Raw genomic sequence first — 24,346 nt, 5'->3', positions numbered from 1 at the left:
CGAAGCGTCGGAAAGGCCCCTGAAGGTGAGTATATAATGATTTGTTATTTTTTTTAATTATTTTTAACATTAGATGTTTTTACTATTGAGGCTGCATAGGCAGCCTCAATAGTAAAAACATGGTCACACAGGGTTAATAGCGGCGGTAACGGAGTGAGTTACCCGCGGCATAACGCGATCCGTTACCTCTGGCATTAACCCTGTGTGAGCCGTGACTGCGGGGAGTATGGAGCGGGCGCAGGGCACTGACTTCAGGGGAGTAGGGAGGGACTAATCAGAGTGTGCCCGTCACTGATTGGTCGCGGCAGCCATGACACGCAGCTGGCGAGACCAATCAGTGAATGAATATCCGAGACGGAAGTTGCCGGCAGAAAGACGGAAGTACCCCTTATAGACAATTATATATATAGATTGAGAATAGTTAGTTCCATGTTGTTAGGTACCAAGTTATTTTGAAAGTTAATAACACTGGTCAACAGCATTTTTGGTGCCAAAGATATTTCATCGAATTTAGGGTATTTTTGGGGTGCTGATTCTGAATATGTCATCAGTTTTGCCAGATTGGCTCAAGTTTTTGAGATTTTTGGTACCTTATTTATAGCACTTGTTGGTAAATGCGACGCATCATCTCATTAATTTCTTTGGATTAGTACTTGAACTGAGCAGTTCTCAATATAGTTTTGTGTTAGTGTTCTAAAAGTTTGTTCATAGCTTGATTTTTGCACTAACTTTATGTTGTTGTCTGTTTTCCAGTGAAAAGCATGAACTCATCAAGAAGAAGTTGTCTTAACGATCCAGACTCATTCTGTTACATTTGTGGTGAATACACACTGCCAAAACATAGAAGAAACATAACAGACTTCGTAAAAAAAGTGTATTTTGCCTATTTTGGGGTTATGCTTGGGGACCAAGACAAGTTTTGGGCACCACACATAGTGTGCAAAGCATGTATCGAATTATTACGAAAATGGAGCAAAGGACAAAGAAAAAGCTTCAAATTTGGTGTTCCAATGGTGTGGAGAGAGCCAAAAAATCATCATGATGACTGTTATTTATGGTAAACACAGGTACAGGCACATCTTCACAATGAGGGACAGGCCTTCTTGCAGATTCCATGTTACTCCCATTTTCGTTTCTTATGCTTATTGAATCCTTGCACTTGCACTGCACAGAAATAACAGTCATCATGATGATTTTTTGGCTCTCTCCACACCATTGGAACACCAAATTTGAAGCTTTTTCTTTGTCCTTTGCTCCATTTTCGTAATAATTCGATACATGCTTTGCACACTATGTGTGGTGCCCAAAACTTGTCTTGGTCCCCAAGCATAACCCCAAAATAGGCAAAATACACTTTTTTTTACGAAGTCTGTTATGTTTCTTCTATGTTTTGGCAGTGTGTATTCACCACAAATGTAACAGAATGAGTCTGGATCGTTAAGACAACTTCTTCTTGATGAGTTCATGCTTTTCACTGGAAAACAGACAACAACATAAAGTTAGTGCAAAAATCAAGCTATGAACAAACTTTTAGAACACTAATTAACACAAAACTATATTGAGAACTGCTCAGTTCAAGTACTAATCCAAAGAAATTAATGAGATGATGCGTCGCATTTACCAACAAGTGCTATAAATAAGATACCAAAAATGTCAAAAACTTGAGCCAATCTGGCAAAACTGATAGCATATTCAGAATCAGCACCCCAAAAATACCCCAAATTCATTAAAATATTTTGGACACCAGAAAAAAAATTTTTTTTTGTTGACCTGTGTAATTATTCCTATAGACTGTCAAAACTAAGCTTCCAAAATGACATCAATAAAATATTGTTGACCCAAATTAGTTGCTTCATTCAATTACTTTAAGACAATTGCACAATTTGTATGGATGTTTCAGAATTATATAATGCTACGCAGCTTATTTTATTTACCTTTGTTTTTCTTCCAATTCCAGTAGTTTTTGGACATCATTCTTGGAAGAGGCTTCATTGCTTTTCAAAGACTAGAAAATAAAATTTCAATTCATCATGCTTGCTTAGAAATAAGATAATGAAAATATTTAATTGTTTGTAATAAATAAGAAAGTAAAATCTTTTAATTTGCCATGTGCGCGAAGACATAAAGCAATAAATCCATCTAAAAATGATGTTGGCTGTGAATAAATGAAACCATTATAACCACAGAAGAACTCACAACTTTTTGGTGTAAAAAACATTAGCTAAGATAAACATCTAAATAATTGAGGTTTTTTTTGTTAATGCTTCTCTCTAGCACATCTTTGCCAAAAATATAATTGAATGAAAGTAGGAGACTTAAAGGTTTTACATTGCCAAGTTTTAGTATGCCAAATAAAATAGCATTGAGGAAAGTAATTTATGAAATAAATTAAGTATAACAGTGTTTTAACTCCAAATGTCTTTAAATGTGTTTATTATAGTTGATATACATCAATTAGCAGGACCTGATCCATCTGCCTTGCCAGTTATCTGTAGCCTCCGGATGGGAGCCCTTAGAACCTCCTCCTACTTGTCAGCAGTTTTGATGAGGTGGTCTGAAATGATACCATTGTCATGTTACATCTTACAAAGCTGGTTAAGCAAAAAAAGCTGTAGATGCCAACAGGTAGTATATAGTTGTCAGGGCTCCCAAACAACCACAGATCACTGTTGTTGCAAAAGAATCGTGTCTTGTAAAGAGATTTGTGCAAACTATCATGTTTAAGAGTGTGTTTTGTTTCCCTTATTGTTAATTAACATATTTCAATACCATGTGATTAAGCAAGATATTGTAAACTAAAATCTAGTCAAGTAGTGTATTATCATTATTTAAATCACTATAATGATCGCAGAAACCTTAACGCTTTAACTGGCACTCATCTGTATCAGCACCTTATTCTCTTCACCTATGGACAGCTCCTTCTGCACTAGTCCATACCAGATTACACTGGTAACACCCAAAGACACTTCTGACATCATCACCCTAAGCCAATTAATGATGACTCAGGCAAATGCCAACGCCATGAAAATTAAGGAAGGATAGTTCCCCACAAACATGTATTTTATTGGAGTTTATCTCATCACATACTTCACTCATTGCTAGTAAGGTTTCTAGTAATTTGTCCAGCAAACTCCTATCTGTAATTCAGCAATCTGCAACTACTTCCTAGCTCAGTCCTGAAAACCTTTATGCCATTGCACTCACAATTCTGTTGCAACAAGGTAATTTTTAATGAACATGTGTCTGCTAATATTGGTGCTGCTAACAACTTTGCCTCTGCAAGCAAGGTACCAGATTATTATTAATTTCTGCCTTTACTATGAAGCCCATACTCTCAGCTGTTCTGCTCCTGTGAGTAACCACATCTCAGCTACACTTTAACTGATTGCCTATACATTTATTGTTCCTGTGTGCAACTGCATTTCTGCAAGCAGGTTATCAGATTGACCACACATTTACTATTCTTGAGCTGGGCATTACATTGAGGCGGTTTGCCATGTCTGTGTGTCCACTAGCTGGACACAGTCATTCTCAGCCTTTATCCACATGTATGTCACTTTAAAAACGGTAAGGTTTTTAATATTAAAGTTAGGACTATCCCAATTGAGTGGTTGGATGGCTTTTGCATTTTTTTTTACCAAAAACATGTTAACTAAGTATCCAATAATATGTTCATGCACTTTTTCTGTTTATTTATTTACGGCAGAGCATTCAATCACTATGTTTCTGTCTTTGTTTTTCTTTTCAGTGACCAGTGTGAACGTGCGCTTACACGCTACATGCACACCAGTTTATACCCCAATTCATATATTTGTTTTTATTTTAGTCTGTTTGCATCATGTGCATATAAAGGTGTGGTCTGCCTTTTCCTTGAGCTAGGCATTTTATTGATGTGATTTCCCATGGCTGTGTGTCCACTGGCTGGGCCCAGTCCTTCTCAGCCTTTATCCACATGCATGTGACTTGACAAATGGTAAGGTTTTCAACATTGCAGTTAGGACTGTCCTATTTAGGGTCACTGAGAAGTGGTGGGATGGCTTTTGCACTTTTTGTTAAAAAATATTTGAATTACTTACCCTATATTATTTTCATACACTATTGCTGTTTATTTATTTACTGCAGGGTTTTCAATCATTATGTTTCAGTTTTTGGTTTTATTTTTATGTGTAACAACATTTCTGCAAGTAAATTACCAGATTATCTACACATCTATTTTTTCTGGTGTGTATCCATATACCAGGCTTTGCTTCATCCACTGCTTTCTGCTCCACTTGTCTGTCTTCTGTCCTGAATACCTCACTATTCTTTATTGTACTGTCCAGTAAAATCTACTCCACTGCACCATCACCTTTGGTTCTTACAGTTCATCCTGACGTTTGACTTAGAGAATCCACTAAACCAGGGGAGCCACTGACATTACGTGACATATGAGGTTACTTTTTGCTGTTGTGGTAAAGGCAGTGGTACAGGAGTTAATAGCTTGTACATGGCTTTTTACACAATTTTGCTGGGAAAATGTCACAACATTACTGCTTGTGAAACGCACAACAATTTTACAATTTTGTTGTGACAAATCACCTTTACAATTTGCATGCAAGTTATATGGGTTTTGCTGCAAATGTGTAAGGGTTGTGAAATTACAGTGATTTAAACCTAACTGAAATATGCCTGGATTCTGCCAAACATGGTGTACATACAGTTGTGGCCAAAAATATTGACACCCCTGCAATTCTGTCAGATAATACTCAGTTTCTTCCTGAAAATGATTGCAATCACAAATTCTTTGGTATTTTTATCTTCATTTAATTTGTCTTAAATGAAAAAAAACACAAAAGAGAATGAAGCAAAAAGCCAAACATTGATCATTTCACACAAAACTCCAAAAATGGGCCAGACAAAAAAGTATTGGCACCCTCAGCCTAATACTTGGTTGCACAACCTTTAGCCAAAATAACTGCGCCCAACCGCTTCCGGTAACCATCAATGAGTTTCTTACAATGCTCTGCTGGAATTTTAGACCACTCTTCTTTGGCAAACTGCTCCAGGTCCCTGATATTTGAAGGGTGCCTTCTCCAAGCTGCTATTTTTAGATCTCTCCACAGGTGTTCTATGGGATTCAGGTCTGGACTCATTGCTGGCCACCTTAGAAGTCTCCAGTGCTTTCTCTCAAACCATTTTCCAGTGCATTTTGAAATGTGTTTTGGGTCATTGTCCTGCTGGAAGACCCATGACCTCTGAGGGAGACCCAGCTTCCTCACACTGGGCCCTACATTATGCTGCAAAATTTGTTGGTAGTCTTCAGACTTCATAATGCCATGCATATGGTCAAGCGGTCCAGTGCCAGAGGTAGCAAAGCAATCCCAAAACATCAGGGAACCTCCACCATGTTTGACTGTAGGGACCATGTTCTTTTCTTTAAATGCCTCTTTTTTTTCTCCTGTTAACTCTATGTTGATGCCTTTGCCCAAAAAGCTCTACTTTTGTCTCATCTGACCAGAGAACATTCTTCCAAAATGTTTTAGGCTTTTTCAGGTAAGTTTTGGCAAACTCCAGCCTGGTTTTTTATGTCTCGGGGTAAGAAGTGGGGTCTTCCTGGGTCTCCTACCATACAGTCCCTTTTCATTCAGATGCCGACAGATAGTACGGGTTAACACTGTTGTACCCTCGGACTGCAGGGCAGCTTGAACTTGTTTGGATGTTAGTCGAGGTTCTTTATCCAACATCCGCACAATCTTGCGTTGAAATCTCTTGTCAATTTTTCTTTTCCGTCCACATCTAGGGAGGTTACCCACAGTGCCATGGGCTTTAAACTTCTTGATGACACTGCGCACGGTAGACACAGGAACATTCAGGTCTTTGGAGATGGACTTGTAGCCTTGAGATTGCTCATGCTTCCTCACAATTTGGTTTCTCAAGTCCTCAGACAGTTCTTTGGACTTCTTTCTTTTCTCCATGCTCAATGTGGTACACACAAGGACACAGGACAGAGGTTGAGTCAACTTTAATCCATGTCAACTGGCTACAAGTGTGATTTAGTTATTGCCAACACCTGTTAGGTGCCACAGGTAAGTTAGAGGTGCTGTCAATTACACAAATTAGAGAAGCATCACATGATTTTTCGAACAGTGCCAATACTTCTGTCCACCCCCTTTTTTATGTTTGTGTGGAATCATATCCAATTTGGCTTTAGGACAATTCTTTTTGTGTTTTTTCATTTAAGACAAATTAAATGAAGATAATAATAACAAAGAATTTGTGTTTGCAATGATTTTCAGGAAGAAACTGAGCATTATCTGACAGAATTGCAGGGGTGTCAATACTTTTGGCCACAACTGTAGTGTGTTCCAATTTGTTTAGTCATCTTTTACACTTTCCTCGACAGCTATGAAAATTGTGCAGATAAATAGACGTGATTAAGATAAGCTGTAAATGTAAATTTCATACAGGCTGCTACATGGTATGAAATATAAAAAGATGTAATAAATGTACATTTTTAAATGCAATAAAAAGTTTATCAGAATTATTCAGGCTAAAGTGTTTTCTGTAGATTTGAAATCTGCACAATAAAAACACAAGGAAAGAAAAGTATTCAGTGCATTAAGAAGGAATACAATATGTTGTTATAAAAAATCAGTTACTCAGGGGAGGAGCAATTTTGTACACCCTAAAGCTTTGAAATTTCACAGCTAGAGAGCTGAGGTGTAAAGATGAAGAGAAACCTTGAAAGAGCCTCCACTGCAGCGTGTGAATATGATGATGCTTCGACTTTTATACTGAGCTGTCAGTTTCAAGAGTTGTTTTATTGTTTACTTTTATACTTGTGCTTTTTACAGTTAAAAGACAAAATTGTTGTTTACTGTAAAAAATATATATATTCCACGCAACATAAGAAATATACTTTTCGGCTTTCATATATTTTGTTCTTCACTTAATTAAATTAAAAAAACAAACAAAACAAAAAAAACTGCTTTAACCTGCAAATTTCCTTTGATGCCTTCAAGCTCCCGGGATGTTTTTGAAAGCTGCCGGAGGATACTACTTCTCTCCATAAAAACTTCCTTTAGTTGTTTTTCCAAATCTTCATAGCCCTGTCTAGCAAAGAAAAGACATAAGTCAGTTATATATTCTATATGGTGGCTAATTCTCCAATTAGATGATACACAGAATATGCAGTTTCAAAATAACGTGTTAGGTTATGCTTGTTGTGCTAACATCAATCTGCCATGTTGGCCAGAGTATAGGTGCATGCTCCATAGAATACAAAGTAAGCTACTGACATAAATCATCCTTTGTTTATAGCCATTTTTTATTATTTACTCACATATTTCAAGCATAAAAAGAAGAAAGCACATATTTTAAGCTTTAACCATTATGTGACCAAGATTTTGGAATCAATCGTATATCTATGGTATTTCTTATTATAAGAACATTGTCATATTATTATAACTGGAGTTTTAAAATGAAATGGCAATTACATTTATAAACACAAAAAATCAATTATAAAATAACATTTTAAGATAAATAAAAAATGCATTTTTTTAATTCAGTTGTAAAAGTGATGTTCATCGTTCTTATTTTCAATTTTTACCATTTGATTTAAGTTCTAGAGTAACTCGACTGCACTCTCCTAGGTTTTGGAATGCAAATTATTTATTGTGACAAGATAAGCAATGAGGAGACATAAGGATTTTGGAGACTGTGTAATACACTGCACTTTTTTAGGGTGCAAAGAATGAGGAGAGCATCAAATAGGGTACATGGCCATGGTCCTGGTGCTGGTGATGGTGTAGCGGCTGCAGGATGAGGACACAGTAGATCTGTGCTTGCTACGTGACCACATGGCTGTGGTTTCATGGGCCATCCAAATGTCTCTGCCCTACAAGTGGAAGACATTGAGTGCAATGAGGACCAACTAGTTGTCCTGTTGGAGTATGAGTACATTGAAGGGCTTGTGCACAAAGTCAGCAGAGCACCACAGAACATCTGTGATGATGATGATGATGATGATGATGATGATGATGATGATGATGAAACACATGTGCCAACTTCTGCAGCTTTCTGCAGTGTGCAGACTGGCAAGGAGGGTATGGGTGATTAGTAGGTGTAAGTTGGATCTGGGGTTGATGAGGTCCTAGACCCTACATGAAGTCAAGGCCATCCAGGTGACATGGGCAATTCAAGGAAGAGGTGGTAGTCACGCTGCCCCAGATGCCCAGCAAAAAAGTAGCAGGGTTCAAAATCACAACAGTGGGTCCCTAGACAGTATGTTGGTTGTTACTGGCCACCGCACCGCATAATTGAACACCCCAAAGCCACCTCAAAGGTGCTCCCTGACAAGATGCACATGCTTTGTGTCTTTCAATTATTTTTATTCTTTGAATTTTTGCATTGTGTGCCACACTAAGCATGGAGAACAGAAATAGTAGAAGAGAACTGCTTGAGGACTTCAAAACCAAAATTGCTAAAAAAAATATTAACAATCTCAAGGTTACAAGTCCATTTCTAGAGAAATTGATGTTGGTTTGCCCATGGTGGGCAACATAATCTGCAAGTTTACAACCCATGGCACTGTGGCTGATCTTCCTAATCGTGGACGATAGAGAAAAATTGCTGAAAGGTTGCACTGCATGATAGTCTGGATGGTGGAAAAGCAGCCCCAATCAAATTCAGAAGAAATTCAAGCTGTCCTGCAGGCTCTGGGTGCATCAGTGTCAGTACAAACTATCAGATTCCATTTCAATAAAATGTAATGCTGGCAGGAGACCCAGGAGGACCCCATAGCTGACACAGAAACATAAAAAAGCTAGACTGTAGTTTTCCAAAACATATGTGAGCAAGCCAAAATCATTTTGGGAAATTGTCTTGTGAACAGATGAGACCCAGATAGAGCTTTTTGGTAAAGCACATCTTTATATTGTTTACTGAATATGGAATGAGGCCTGCAAAAAAATAACACAGTGCCAAGAAATGGATGGAAACAAAGCACTGAAGAGTAAGAAAGTATGTCCAATTTGCCTTTTTACTATTTTTGTTTTGTTTTGTTGCAATACACACAACATAAATAAACAAATGTATAACACAATGTGTAATTGCAAAAAGTTTATGGGAGAAATGCTTCAATTTCCCAACAATTTCAATGGTGCTGCTGACACTTTTGGTCAAGACTGTACATGTATACACATATATTATCTGCTTATTCCTTGTCTATTTTGTAGGTAATAGCATTGTAAAGCAGTCTAGCTGCCGTATGAAAAGTCCAGCACCTGGAAGAAAATTAACTTCATATTTTCCTGGAGCTGTTGACTTTCAGTCGTACTGGCATTGAGTGGTGTACTGCAGTGCATATGCACCAGCTTTACCTACGTTTTATCGGCGCTCTTTGGCCTTTGGCTTTCTCTGGTGTATGCGCACTACAGTACTGTGCTCTGCCCTTGGCAAGATAGAGTGAAGTGTTCCTGTGCAGGAGTGCGATGGGGTAAACTGTGTGGATGATGTAAGATGCATCATCGACATGAAAAAGGGAAAGTAGGACAGCAATCATAAGAAAAGAGGTGGTGCTTGATTAAGACTAGAGGTGCCCATTGGACTGACCCACACCTCCTATGAGTATAATGAAAGGGTTTTTTTGTGCTTTGCAAAGGGAATGGAGGACATCCATAAAGCATATTAGAATGCTGTAGAAGAGGGCTTACAGGTGCTGGCATTACCTTATATTTGGAAAGCCTTTAAAGTTACACGTGAAAAATGCCCCCCAAATCTGCCTCAACAACTGAGGGATATACTATGTGTGTCAGGCCTGCCTCACAGTTTGAGAACCAGTGCTGTTGTAGATTCCAGTAGCAGGGACAGAGGAAATCTCATTTATATTTATAAATACATGTGTGGTCAATACAAAAGACTGGCACATTATCCATTCCTTCCCACAACCTTACAAAGGACCATAGGACATTCATTACAGGTGGGGGAAAGGTGATTCCTGAAACTAATTAGGAAAGGGTTCTTTACAGTTAGAGCAGTCAGATTGTGGAATGCCCGGTAGTAATGGCAGACACTATGACAGCTTTTTAAAAAGGCTGTATATTTGGTGGTGAAAGGTTTAACACAATGGACCTAAGTCTTTTTTTCAACTGATTTAACAATGTAACTAAATCTGAAAATAATTTGCATGAATTTTTCCGTGCCAGAATTACTATAGGATCAGAATATTTTAATTTAAAAAATTGTGTTTGAAGAAATTTGACTTGTATGCCACATTCTGTTTACAAATCAATGACTACTTGAGCTTTGAGACATATTTGCATTTTTTATATATATTTTTGAGGAGTAATGACACTGTGAGAAATATTTTCAATTGGAACTAAGACACTTTCTAATATTAATACTGGGTGCAATGAGTCATTTATTATTTCAAGAAACTCTATTTTTCATGACTGTAGGTTACTAGACTGTAAACTCTTATTTTTCTTTTCTGTCTGATAAAACTCAACATATCCCTTTAGACTTCCAGCAAAAATAATCATCGAAGACAACACTGGTGTAGGAACTTCAATGAATGATGAGCATTTACTCTTTAAAAACTTCAAAAGCTTTTTTTTTCCTGGAACAAGTTAAGGACAGCTATAGCTGAAAGAAAACTTATTCTTATAGGAAAAATGATAAAATTATATTAAACGTAAATATAGCTGTGGGTTTATGTCCTTTGGGAGGGGATTCTGTGCATTTTTTTGAGTAGAATTTAGTTCTGAAAGTGCTCAAGAAATGCACAATACAAAATTGCTTCCCACCTGGGGCTAGGAAGAGAATCTGGTTTTAAAATCTTTTCCATTCTCTTGAAGTGTTATTTTTTTTCATAAATATATGTATATTCTAAAATACTTAGAATCCACTTTAGACAAAATTTCACTCCAAGACGATATAAAGTTTTTCTCTTGACAAATACTTAACACAAATTACTTTAGTTTATTTTAAACCAAGCATGTACAACATACAGGTCCTTCTCAAAAAATTAGCATATAGTGTTAAATTTCATTATTTACCATAATGTAATGATTACAATTAAACTTTCATATATTATAGATTCATTATCCACCAACTGAAATTTGTCAGGTCTTTTATTGTTTTAATACTGATGATTTTGGCATACAACTCCTGATAACCCAAAAAACCTGTCTCAATAAATTAGCATATCAAGAAAAGGTCCTCTAAACGACCTATTACCCTAATCTTCTGAATCAACTAATTAACTCTAAACACATGCAAAAGATACCTGAGGCTTTTAAAAACTCCCTGCCTGGTTCATTACTCAAAACCCCCATCATGGGTAAGACTAGCGACCTGACAGATGTCAAGAAGGCCATCATTGACACCCTCAAGCAAGAGGGTAAGACCGAAAAAGAAATTTCTCAACAAATAGGCTGTTCCCAGAGTGCTGTATCAAGGCACCTCAATGGTAAGTCTGTTGGAAGGAAACAATGTGGCAGAAAACGCTGTACAACGAGAAGAGGTGACCGGACCCTGAGGAAGATTGTGGAGAAGGACCGATTCCAGACCTTGGGGAACCTGAGGAAGCAGTGGACTGAGTCTGGTGTGGAAACATCCAGAGCCACCGTGCACAGGCGTGTGCAGGAAATGGGCTACAGGTGCCGCATTCCCCAGGTAAAGCCACTTTTGAACCATAAACAGCGGCACTGGACTGTTGCTAAGTGGTCCCAAGTACTTTTTTCTGATGAAAGCAAATTTTGCATGTCATTCGGAAATCAAGGTGCCAGAGTCTGGAGGAAGACTGGGGAGAAGGAAATGCCAAAATGCCTGAAGTCCAGTGTCAAGTACCCACAGTCAGTGATGGTGTGGGGTGCCATGTCAGCTGCTGGTGTTGGTCCACTGTGTTTCATCAAGGGCAGGGTCAATGCAGCTAGCTATCAGGAGATTTTGGAGCACTTCATGCTTCCATCGGCTGAAATGCTTTATGGAGATGAAGATTTCATTTTTCAGCACGACCTGGCACCTGCTCACAGTGCCAAAACCACTGGTAAATGGTTTACTGACCATGGTATTACTGTGCTCAATTGGCCTGCCAACTCTCCTGACCTGAACCCCATAGAGAATCTGTGGGATATTGTGAAGAGAAAGTTGAGAGACGCAAGACCCAACACTCTGGATGAGCTTAAGGCCGCTATTGAAGCATCCTGGGCCTCCATAACATCTCAGCAGTGTCACAGGCTGATTGCCTCCATGCCACGCCGCATTGAAGCAGTCATTTCTGCCAAAGGATTCCCGACCAAGTATTGAGTGCATAACTGAACATTATTATTTGTTGGTTTTTTGGTTTGTTATTAAAAAACACTTTTATTTGATTGGACGGGTGAAATATGCTAATTTATTGAGACAGGTTTTTTGGGTTATCAGGAGTTGTATGCCAAAATCATCAGTATTAAAACAATAAAAGACCTGACAAATTTCAGTTGGTGGATAATGAATCTATAATATATGAAAGTTTAATTGTAATCATTACATTATGGTAAATAATGAAATTTAACACTATATGCTAATTTTTTGAGAAGGACCTGTATATCAAACCAATCCACCATGACTTTCTTTGTGATTCTCAACCGATGTTTGTACCCCTATATTTGAGATTTGCTATGGTCAATACTCATGAATAGATGTTTCAACATAACTATGGCTTGTCTACTCATCCACAGAGTATTTCAACCAGCAACAACTTTCCCTCTTCATGGTTGTGGGTACGTTTAGTGCAGCAATCAACACACTTGTTAAATTTTAGATTTAATATATGAAAAAAAGTAATATTGCTTAAAAAGTTACAAAACGATGACATAATAAATAGACATACACACAATGACAAAACAGCATAAAATAAAAGGGATAGCTATTGATATGTCTCATGGATTGGATCTGTGAGAACTACTGGTGGAGGAGATCATGGCGGAAATAAATTTTCAATCCCAAAACAGAAGAAAATCCAGCTCAACGAACTTGTGAACAGACTTCTTTCTTTTTTTCACCAAAAGCTAAGTTACATGATCTGCGACATCAGCGCATTTCAGGTGGCTATGCATGATTTAGGCCTCTTTCACACGTCCAGATAATTCCGGTACCGGAGAAATCGGTACCGGAGTTATCCGTGTCCTCTTTTTTGTTAAAAAAAAACTTTGCTGGTGTCCTCCCATCCCCAGTGCCCCGCCCGGCCCCTTGCAGAGGCAGAGAAATACTCACCTAGCTCCCGCGATGTCTGCTCTCTCCTCTCAGTGCTGGCAGCTTCTCCTGTGTGAGCGGTCACGTGGTACTGCTCATTACAGTCAGTGAATATTCCCTGACTGTAATGAGCGGTCCCACGTGACCACTCACACAGAAGAAGCTGCCAGCGCGGAGAGGACAGAGGAGACATCGCGGGAGCTAGGTGAGTATTTCTTCGGCAAGGGGCCAGGCGGCGCACTGGGGGGGAAGGCGGGGGGCACATGCAAACTTTATTTTTCACCCCCCCCCCCAAAAAAAGATCTTTCATCTCTTCTCTCCAACGAACGCTGGGGGAGAAGAGATGAATTCCGCCTTCAGCACCACATGCGGGGGGGACAGCGCTTAGTGTAGCGCTGTCTCTCCTGCGGGCGGTACGTGTATACAGAGGAGAGTGCACACTGTTCTCCGTGTGCACGTGTGCAGGACATATTGCAGTACGTGATGCGGGAGAAAAACAAACATGTCTCCATGTTTTGCACACGGACACACGGTCCATGAAAACACGGAGACATGTCCATAGGCCCATTAATTTGAATGGGTCTACGTGTGTCAGTGTCTCCGGTACGTGAGAAAACTGTCACTACACGTACCGGAGACACTGACGTGTGAAAGAGGCCTAAGGGTGTGTAGCCACCTGAAATGCGTCAATGTCATATATCATGCAACTTACAAGGCTGATACTGTTTTACCCTCTGCTGAGCACTTTCGATGAATAAAGAAGGAAGTTTGTTCACAAGCTCGTTGAACTGGATTTTTTTTCTGTTTTGGGATTGCTCCACACCTTGACACAGTGTTTCCTGTGCTCCAAACACCTAAGGATGTCTATTACGGTGAGATGACTGACCTCTTAGCTTCAGGCGTTTTTAGTCAAGACAGGACCCTACCTCTCCACAGAGATGTAGATTTTTAGTCAAAGAGAGGACACACAGGTTCACATACAGATGAAGACTTTATTCTAAGTGAGGATGGCATTGATAGGTCCTGGGAAATGAGAAATGCCTTATCGTGGCCACCAGATACACAGGAATTGGCCAATTCATGTGCTAAACTTTCTCAATTTTTCACATTTCTAGTGCAGTAACGCAATTCAATTTTCATATTTCATGTTTGCAAGTTTTGGCGCTGCAGAGTGCTGTCTTATTTTTTTTATTGTACATGAGTTGGTGACTCTAGGTTCGCACCTGTTCACATTTAGTCTATGTTTGTATGTGACAGTCAGTTTTTTTATATTTATTACGGTGAGCTAGACTTATTTCTATAAAGTTTTAATACACATTGCTTCTGACCATGAATTTTTCTCCTGATATGACATGGGTCTTATCCAGACTAGGGTTGAGCGACTTTTATTTTTATAGGATCGGGTCGGGTTTCACGAAACCCGACTTTCTCAAAAGTCGGGTCGAGTGAAATCGGACGATCCTATAAAAAAGTCGGGGTCGGGGTCGGTCGAAACACGAAACCCAATGCAGTGCAATGGGATACTATGGTTCCCAGGGTCTGAAGGAGAGGAAACTCTCCTTCAGGCCCTGGGATCCATATTAATGTGTAAAATAAAGAATCAAATCACAATAAAGACCAATCACAAGCCGCGACGTCACCGCAGGTCATTCACGCGCTCATTCTTAGAAAGGAAGGCTGCCGGTTAGTACCAGGGCGCGTCCGAGGGTGAGTATATCAATATTTTTTATTTTGATTCTTTATTTTACACTTAAATATGGATTCCGATACCGATTCCCGATATCGCAAACATATTGGAACTCGGTATCGGAATTCCGATACCAGATTAAGAAGATCGCCGACCTCATGGCCGACCCCACACAGGGGTCGGGTCGGGTTTCATGAAACCCGACTTTGCCAAAAGTCGGCGACTTCTGAAAATGGCCGACCCGTTCCGCTCAACCCTAATCCAGACCCATCTCCACTTCCTCTGCTGAAATAAGATGAGAATAACAAATCATATGCAAAGAAAGACATAGTTTAAGACCTAATTCTACTTTTTGTCTTATTATTTCACAGAAACCGTATAGTGAATTAATATTACATCCATGTTGCCAAGCATAGTTTTATCATCCAAACCAAAAAAAAAACGTGACTCCATAATTTGAGATGCTATTGCTGTCCTTTTTCACCACTGAAAAACATTCCATTTTCAGCCACAGAATTAATTAGCTTCCTTGAACACATATACAGTGCCTACAAGTAGTATTCAACCCCCTGCAGATTTAGCAGGTTTAATAAGATGCAAATAAGTTAGAGCCTTCAAACTTCAAACAAGAGTAGGATTTATTAACAGATGCATAAATCTTACAAACCAAAAAGTTTTGTTGCTCAGTTAAATTTTTATAAATTTTAAACATAAAAGTGTGGGTCAATTATTATTCAACCCCTAGGTTTAATATTTTGTGGAATAACCTTTGTTTGCAATTACAGCTAATAATCGTCTTTTATAAGACCTGATCAGGCCGGCACAGGTCTCTGGAGTTATCTTGGCCCACTCCTCCATGCAGATCTTCTCCAAGTTACCTAGGTTATTTGGGTGTCTCATGTGGACTTTAATCTTGAGCTCCTTCCACAAGTTTTCAATTGGGTTAAGGTCAGGAGACTGACTAGGCCACTGCAACACCTTGATTTTTTGCCTCTTGAACCAGGCTTTGATTTTCTTGGCTGTGTGCTTTGGGTCGTTGTCTTGTTGGAAGATGAAATGACGACCCATCTTAAGATCCTTGATGGAGGAGCGGAGGTTCTTGGCCAAAATCTCCAAGTAGGCCGTGCTATCCATCTTCCCATGGATGCGGACCAGATGGCCAGGCCCCTTGGCTGAGAAACAGCCCCACAGCATGATGCTGCCACCACCATGCTTGACTGTAGGGATGGTATTCTTGGGGTCGTATGCAGTGCCATCCAGTCTCCAAACGTCATGTGTGTGGTTGGCACCAAAGATCACGATCTTGGTCTCATCAGACCAGAGAACCTTGAACCAGTCAGTCTCAGAGTCCTCCAAGTGATCATGAGCAAACTGTAGACGAGCCTTGACATGACACTTTGAAAGTAAAGGTACCTTACGGGCTCGTCTGGAACGGAGACCATTGCGGTGGAGTACGTTACTTATGGTATTGACTGAAACCAATGTCCCCACTGCCATGAGATATTCCCGGAGCTCCTTCCTTGTTGTCCTTGGGTTAGCCTTGACTCTTCGGACAAGCCTGGCCTCGGCACGGGAGGAAACTTTCAAAGGCTGTCCAGGCCGTGGAAGGCTAACAGTAGTTCCATAAGCCTTCCACTTCCGGATGATGCTCCCAACAGTGGAGACAGGTAGGCCCAACTCCTTGGAAAGGGTTTTGTACCCCTTGCCAGCCTTGTGACCCTCCACGATCTTGTCTCTGATGGCCTTGGAATGCTCCTTTGTCTTTCCCATGTTGACCATGTATGAGTGCTGTTCACAAGTTTGGGGAGGGTCTTAAATAGTCAGAAAAGGCTGGAAAAAGAGATAATTAATCCAAACATGTGAAGCTCATTGTTCTTTGTGCCTGAACTACTTCTTAATACTTTAGGGGAACCAAACAGAATTCTGAGGGGTTGAATAATAAATGACCCTCTGAAAAGACTTTTCACAATTTAAAAAAATAAATAAACAAAGAAATAACATTCTTTTTTGCTGCAGTGCATTTCACACTTCCAGGCTGATCTACAGTCCAAATGTCACAATGCCAAGTTAATTCCAAATGTGTAAACCTGCTAAATCTGCAGGGGGTTGAATACTACTTGTAGGCACTGTATTTCTAGGGATAGTTTTGATTTTGGATATTATAGATATTGCATGGAAAATATTGCATTTCTTATTGTGTCATGTGAGGTCTGAATTGGAGATGTTCTGTCTTCCTTAGGGGCAATTATTCCTCCTTGCATTTATTAGCACCTCTTTGCTAACAAGGATGTACACAGTCAAAGTCTGCCCTTTCAACTATTTGTTAATTTATCTTTATAAAGACTCTGACAGTTGTCCAGTGATTTTTGAATTGATATAGATAATTCATAATACAATCTATAACACAGCAGTAAACAATTTAGTGTTTTAGTGGCTGAGAAAAATAACTTTTATTTCATATGAAAATAAGGGAGCTTTGGTGCCCCTTTTGAAGTGGCAAAGGACTCATTACAGCCCCTCAATTTTTTTGTTTAAGGACTTTTCAAGATCCTGATTAAATCTGCTAATTTTCCCACTATGGGTGCTATTTCATTTTGTGTACATTGACACTGCCCAGGTGTCCAGGTGCCCAGTGTCACACGCACATATTGTGGTTTATACTGATGAAGAGGTATGATTATCTTGAAATGTATTTACAAATAAAACCGCATCCATACTGCATCTTGTCTCTTATGGTATACTAGATGGAGGCCCGATGCTATCACATCGGGAGGGTGGTAATGCCACAATGGGGACAGGCTTTGCGGCGTTGAGAATCTCTCCCCCCATGTGCTCACCCACCAATCCACTCTCTCTTCCCCCACGTGCTGACTTCTCCCATCGGTACTCTCTTCTTTGACCTGTCTACCTCCCATCTACTTTCCCCCTTGTCTGCTATCTCTCCTTCATGTGCTGTGTTCTCCCCATGTGCAGTCCCGTTTGAGCTGTCTCCTCCTGTGCTTTGTCTCTCTCACCCCTGTGCGCTTTCTCTTTCCCATCTGCTGTCTTTTCTTCTCATGTCACCTCTTCTTTGATCTGTGTTCCCCATGTGTGTGACCGGCTTCATCTGCCTGTAGACACATCGCGCATCTGCCATCGGGATCAGCTGAATGATTCACTGAGCCTGCATGGAATTCGTGCAGGCACAGTAAATCAGACCGCCACCATCTTTGTGCAGACAGATAGCGGCACTCACATCTAACATGTTTTATCCAACTAGGTTCAATATTTCCTGTAGAATTTATCCACCAGGAGCTGGAGTTAGGAGTTGTGTGTTTGTCCAAATCATCCGGGTAAAAAACATTCTCTCGACAAGTAAAGAAATTGAACCCCCCTACTTATGAGATATTGTTAATGTCGTCAGACTGGAATAAACCTTTAAGTTTTAATGTGGCATGAGAAAATGGCACAATTTAGCAATGTCACCACAGGACCAAAAAGTTTGTGCACTCCTTATTTAAATCCTTCAAGTAAAATTTTACTACAAGTTCTGAAAATCTAAAATTATATTTTTAACAGAGGGAGTTTTCCGAAACAAGACAAAATGATAACGATACAAAGCAGTTTATGTAAAAATGTTTATTTTATCAACTAAATTTGGAATACTGTATTTCTAAGCTATGCAAAGTGATCAAGGGGGATATTGCTCCAATAATCTGGAGCACAGTTAAATTATTCCAAATCTGTTATTTAGAAATGTTGCTATTGTTACATGCAAAACTGCATTAATTTCTGTTGTTTGTAATCCCACACTTAACCACTTGGTGTGCTCTCCTAAAGAAATTTTAACAATGATGATCAGCAGAAGGCAAAACACAGCTTCATTCATCTATACGAAATATAATAACATGTAAGTAAGTGCAACACTTATTTTATATGGCAATTTGCATGTTTAAAACTGGATTAATAATGTGGAAAATAAATGGAAGAATTCCAGACATTAGGGAGTGGTCCACATAGGATTATAGTAATCACTTCTGTAGATCTCATAGGTTTTAAGCTAATATCTCCCACAAATTTTGTAGCCATCTGTGGGTTGGTAACTAGGGATGAGCGAACGTACTCAGTGATACTCGGATATTGATCTGGTATCTAGGTGCTTGGAAGTGCTCAGCACTCAACGAGCATTGACTGGAGGTCAGATTTGATGCTTGAATCCCCACCCCACATGTTTGGCACCTGTTACATGCCAATAAGCATGCGGGGATTGCCTGCCAGTCACTGTAATGCTGAAGCCATCTGGATATTGGTATTACTGTGATTGGCTGGTTGTATTTCCTCAGAAGATGTTTTAAAAGGACTGGTGCTGTCACGTTCAGACAACTGATGCCATTACACAGCTCAGGGACAGTTCTGATTTTAGGGAGAGAGCAGTTATTCATTCCTGTAAGTGCACAATTCAACTAATCAGAGTCCTCTAGTGTTTATACTGATGTCAATGTTGAACCATCATAATAAAAGTCCTTGTAAGGGCTAATCTTGTGCTGCACGTGACCACAATCCTTTATTTTGGGAGAAAAAAATGACTATATTGTAATCCATAGAGTATTATGTGCATTGTGTTTCATTATGGTGGTATATACTGTAACAGGCCAAAAAAGCATTGACATTTTTTTCTGGATTGAATTTGGCATCCATAGTGTATTGCGTGCTTTATTTAACTTTTCGATTATATATAACCCTCCAAAAAAAGTTCTACATTTTTCCAGGGTAGAATTTGTCATCCATAGAGTATTGCATGTTTTGTTTTACATTTCAGTGGTATATAACAGTCCAAAAAAGAGTTATACATTTTTTCTGGAATCAATTAGTCATCCATAGAGTATTGTGTTCTTTGTGTTACATTTGGTGGTATACAACACGCCAAAAAAGATTTCAAAAACTTTTCTGTATTCAATTAGTCATATTTTGTACATTTAATTAGTTATCCATATAATATTATTTGCTTCATTTTACATTTTGGTAGTATGCAAAACTCCAAAAAGTGTTGGCAATTTTTTTCTGGATTCAAACAGTCATCCATAGAGTATTTGATGCTTTCTGTTGAAGTTCAATGGTATATAACATTCCAAAAAAGTGTTCAAAATTATTTCTGAATTAAATTAGTAATTCACACTGTGTATAATGCTTAGTGCTTGGCAAGGTGAAAAGATTGCAGAATGCCACGAGACTCCCGAAGGAGCACCAGACAAAGCTGGCAAGATATCGAAGGTGGCAAGAACTTGTGGACCAGAACTGGCCGTCTTTCAAACCAAAATTAGCCTGATACAGGTGTAGAAATGTTGTTGTTCAAAAATTTAGTATTATTATACATACCTTAATCTGCTTGTTAGGGCTAGCGGAACGCACCAAATTATGAGAAAGATGGTATAAGGTGCGTTCGCAGCCCGGGGTCCACTGTGCAGAGATGGAACCTGCTGCTGAGTAATGACGGACTATATGGCGGTACAATGTGGATACACACACGGTTAACTTCACCCTGTGTGAAGGAAGCAAACCCTGTTGCGTCACAGGGCTGCGGTACCGCACCAAGAGCGCAAGCAAGGAGTCTCAGGACTCTATCCCAAGACACTGGATTAGAGTACTTACAGACCACTTGCGCTCGACAACGCAACTGGGGTGTCAAAGTAACAGAAAAACTTAAAGCACAAGAGTGCGTGCTGTGCCGCTTTGGCGGATGCCACTAACCACCCAGACTTGGGATAGGAAAGCGCTCTATAAGCGCACGGCGCCGCACTAGCGGCTACAGCAGTAGACGCTGTATCGTGTGTCTTTATGTTGACAGCTAGTCAGGCGCTAGACAGCAAGCATCCACCTTTCTAAGCAGTCATACACAAGGGAGGGGATATTTAAAGAACGACTTGCACTCATCAACACACACGTATACAAATGTACACTAGCGCATGGCCGTGCGGTCATGCGAAGCTTATATAGCTGCAGCACGTACAGGACCTTGCAAAAAGGACCAATGGAAAGCTGCCACAGAAGTTCAGCACCTTCAGGATCTTCCTGGAGGACCAATTGGATCAGCTGCAGTATCTGAGCATGTGACCTTCGATCTCCAATGGGAGATCTTGCCCTGGGCATGCTCAGAAGGGGAAAAGCAGGACTTTTCTGCTCACCGCTGCCCAGCATTGGCTTTAATGACAGAAGCTGGAAAAGCAGCAGTAACTCTATTCACAGAGTGAGACTAAGCAAGACGCCTGGACTGACGTCTCTGCTGAGCAGACTCCAATGTGGCTGGAGAAGAATGGGAGACCGCAATGGAGACGGTTCGAGATTCCCCCTGTACAGAGGTGGGAACTCGACACCTAACACTGCTTTGTATGAAATTTTGTTTGTTTGAAATAAAAAAAAAAATTGGCCTGCTGGAGGTGTACAAATTTGGTTGTTCAAAATTGACTGTTTTCATATATACTGTAGAACTTGGTTTGAGGAAAATTATGTTTGTTTGAAATAAAACCAAAATTGGCCTGCTGCAGATGTACAAATTTGGTTGTGTAAAAATTGACTATTGTCATGTATCCTGTTGAACTTGGTTTGTGTGAAACTTAGTTGGTTTGTATTAAAAACCGAAATTGGCCTGCTAGAGGTGTACAAATTTGGTTGTTAAAAAAATGACTATTGTCATTAGTGTTGAGCATTCTGATACTGCAAATATCGGGTATCGGCCGATATTTGCTGTATTGGAATTCCGATACCGAGTTCCGATATTTTTGAGATATCAGAAATCGGAATCGGAAGTGTGCGGTGCGTATGGTTCCCAGGGTCTGGAGGAGAGGACACTCTCCTTCAGGCCCTGGGATCCATATTCATGTAAAAAATAAATAATAAAAATAAAAAATATTGATATACTCACCCCTCCGGCGGCCCCTGCTCTTAGCGGTGCCTCCGTTCCTAAGAATGCAGGGAGGGAAGGACCTTCAATGACGTCGTGGCTTGTGATTGGTCGCGTGAGCGGTCACATGAGCGGTCACGCGACCAATCACAAGCCGCGACGTCATCGAAGGTCCTTAACTCTGCATTCTTAGGAACGGAGGCAGACGCTTGGACCGGTGAGAGCCGGGGCCATCAGTGGGGTGAGTATATCAATATTTTTTATTTTTATTCTTTATTTTATACATGAATATGGATCCCAGGGCCTGAAGGAGAGTTTCCTCTCCTTCAGACCCTGGGAACCATTCCGATATTTTGTGTCCCATTGATATGCATTGGTATCGGGTATCGGTATCGGCGATATCCGATATTTTTTGGATATCGGCCGATCCAATCCGATACTGATACCTTTGCATAACGGAAGGTATCGCTCAACACTAATTGTCATATATACTGTAGAACTTGTTTTTTGTGAAACTTGGTTTGAAATAAAAAACAAAATTGGCCTGCTACAGGTGTAGAAATTTAGTTGTTCAAAAATCGACTATTGTCATATATACTGTAGAACGTGTTTTGTGTGAAATTTCATTGGTTTGAAATAAAAAATGAAATTGGTCTTCTGGAGGGGTACAAGTTTGTTTGTTCAAAAATTGACTATTGTCCTTTATGCTGTAGAACATGCTTTCTGTGAAATTTTGTTGAATTGAAATGAAAACCAAAATTGGCCTGCTACAGAAGTACAAACTTGGATGTTCAAACATTGACTATTGTCATACATACTGTAGAACTTGGTTTGTGTGAAATTATGTTTGTTTTAAATAATAGCAAAAATTGGCCTTCTACAGGTGTACAAATTAGTTTTTTTCAAAAATTGACTATTGTCATATATACTATAGAATGTTGTGTGAAATTTTGCCATGAGCCACAACTATTTCTCCCAGTGTGGTGCCCCTGCCTTGAACTAGCACATGTCTAGGAGCATTACTCGTGCCCTTACCAACGTGGTTGCATAGATTTTACACTTAAAGACTAGTGTTGAGCATTCCGATACCGCAAGTATCGGGTATCGGCCGATACTTGCGGGTATCGGAATTCCGATACCGAGATCCGATACTTTTGTGGTATCGGGTATCGGTATCGAAACAACATTAATGTGTAAAATAAAGAATTAAACTAAAAAATATTGCTATACTCACCTCTCCGACGCAGCCTGCACCTTACCGAGGGAACCGGCAGCGTTGTTTGCTTAAAATTCGCGCTTTAACTTCCTTACGCAAAGTCCTGGCTTGTGATTGGTCGCGCGCCGCCCATGTGACCGCGACGCAACCAATCACAGCAAGCCGTGACGTAATTTCAGGTCCTTCAGGATTTTAAAATTACGTTCCGGCGTTGTGATTGGTTGCGTCGCAGTCACATGGGCGACGCGACCAATCACAAGCCGTGACGTCACGGGAGGCTGGACACGCGTGCATTTTAAAATGCGCGCGTCTCCTGCCTCCCGTGACGTCACGGCTTGTGATTGGTCACGTCGCCCATGTGACCACGACGCAACCAATCACAGCAAGCCGTGACGTAATTTCAGGTCCTTCAGGATTTTAAAATTACGTTCCGGCGTTGTGATTGGTCGCGTCGCAGTCACATGGGCGACGCGACCAATCACAAGCCGTGACGTCACGGGAGGCAGGAGACGCGCGCATTTTAAAATGCGTGCGTGTCCAGCCTCCCGTGACGTCACGGCTTGTGATTGGTCGCGTCGCCCATGTGACTGCGACGCAACCAATCACAACGCCGGAACGTAATTTTAAAATCCTGAAGGACCTGAAATTACGTCACGGCTTGCTGTGATTGGTTGCGTCGCGGTCACATGGGCGGCGCGAGACCAATCACAAGCCGGGACTTCGCGTAAGGAAGTTAAAGCGCGAATTTTAAGCAAACAACGCTGCCGGTTCCCTCGGTAAGGTGCAGGCTGCGTCGGAGAGGTGAGTATAGCAATATTTTTTATTTTAATTCTTTATTTTACACATTAATATGGTTCCCAGGGCCTGAAGGAGAGTTTCCTCTCCTTCAGACCCTGGGAACCATCAGGAATACCGTCCGATACATGAGTCCCATTGACTTGTATTGGTATCGGGTATCGGTATCGGATTAGATCCGATACTTTGCCGGTATCGGCCGATACTTTCCGATACCGATACTTTCAAGTATCGGACGGTATCGCTCAACACTATTAAAGACTGACGTATGAACCAGAAATTGTGGCCAGGAATGCTACATTTCTCTGATGGCACACTGGGTGAACATTGTTGAGGCCGGGGCCGAGTCCTACCCTAGCACAGCACATGTGCTACTAACGCCGAAGATTGCTGGCTCTTCTATCAGGGTTTTCTTCACCTTGAACACAAGTTTCTACACCCCCTCCTGCTCCTCATCATCAACCATCTCTGATATGCTATCTTAGAATATGTCCTCAACATCAGCTGGAAGCACTGCAGCTGAAGCTAATTTGTCTAGCAGACAAAACACTGCAGC

General features: G+C 40.3%; 1 protein-coding gene across 1 annotated transcript in view; it reads right to left on the bottom strand.

Annotated features, from left to right (window-relative positions):
• LUZP2 (leucine zipper protein 2) overlaps window positions 1–24,346 on the bottom strand; it is a 1,211,598-nt gene that overhangs the window by 681,720 nt on the left and 505,532 nt on the right. Inside the window, exons 2-3 of the mRNA XM_077288026.1 lie at window positions 6,975–7,092; window positions 1,935–2,005 (exon numbers count right to left, since the gene is read on the bottom strand). Of these exons, the coding sequence (XP_077144141.1) occupies window positions 1,935–2,005; window positions 6,975–7,092 (189 nt within the window). The remainder of the gene's footprint in view (window positions 1–1,934; window positions 2,006–6,974; window positions 7,093–24,346) is intronic.

This window comes from Ranitomeya variabilis, chromosome 2 (assembly GCF_051348905.1).
Source record: "Ranitomeya variabilis isolate aRanVar5 chromosome 2, aRanVar5.hap1, whole genome shotgun sequence".
Lineage (NCBI taxonomy): Eukaryota > Metazoa > Chordata > Amphibia > Anura > Dendrobatidae > Ranitomeya > Ranitomeya variabilis.
The sequence above is the reverse complement of the archived record's forward strand: the minus strand, read 5'-3'. Positions and strand labels throughout refer to the sequence as shown.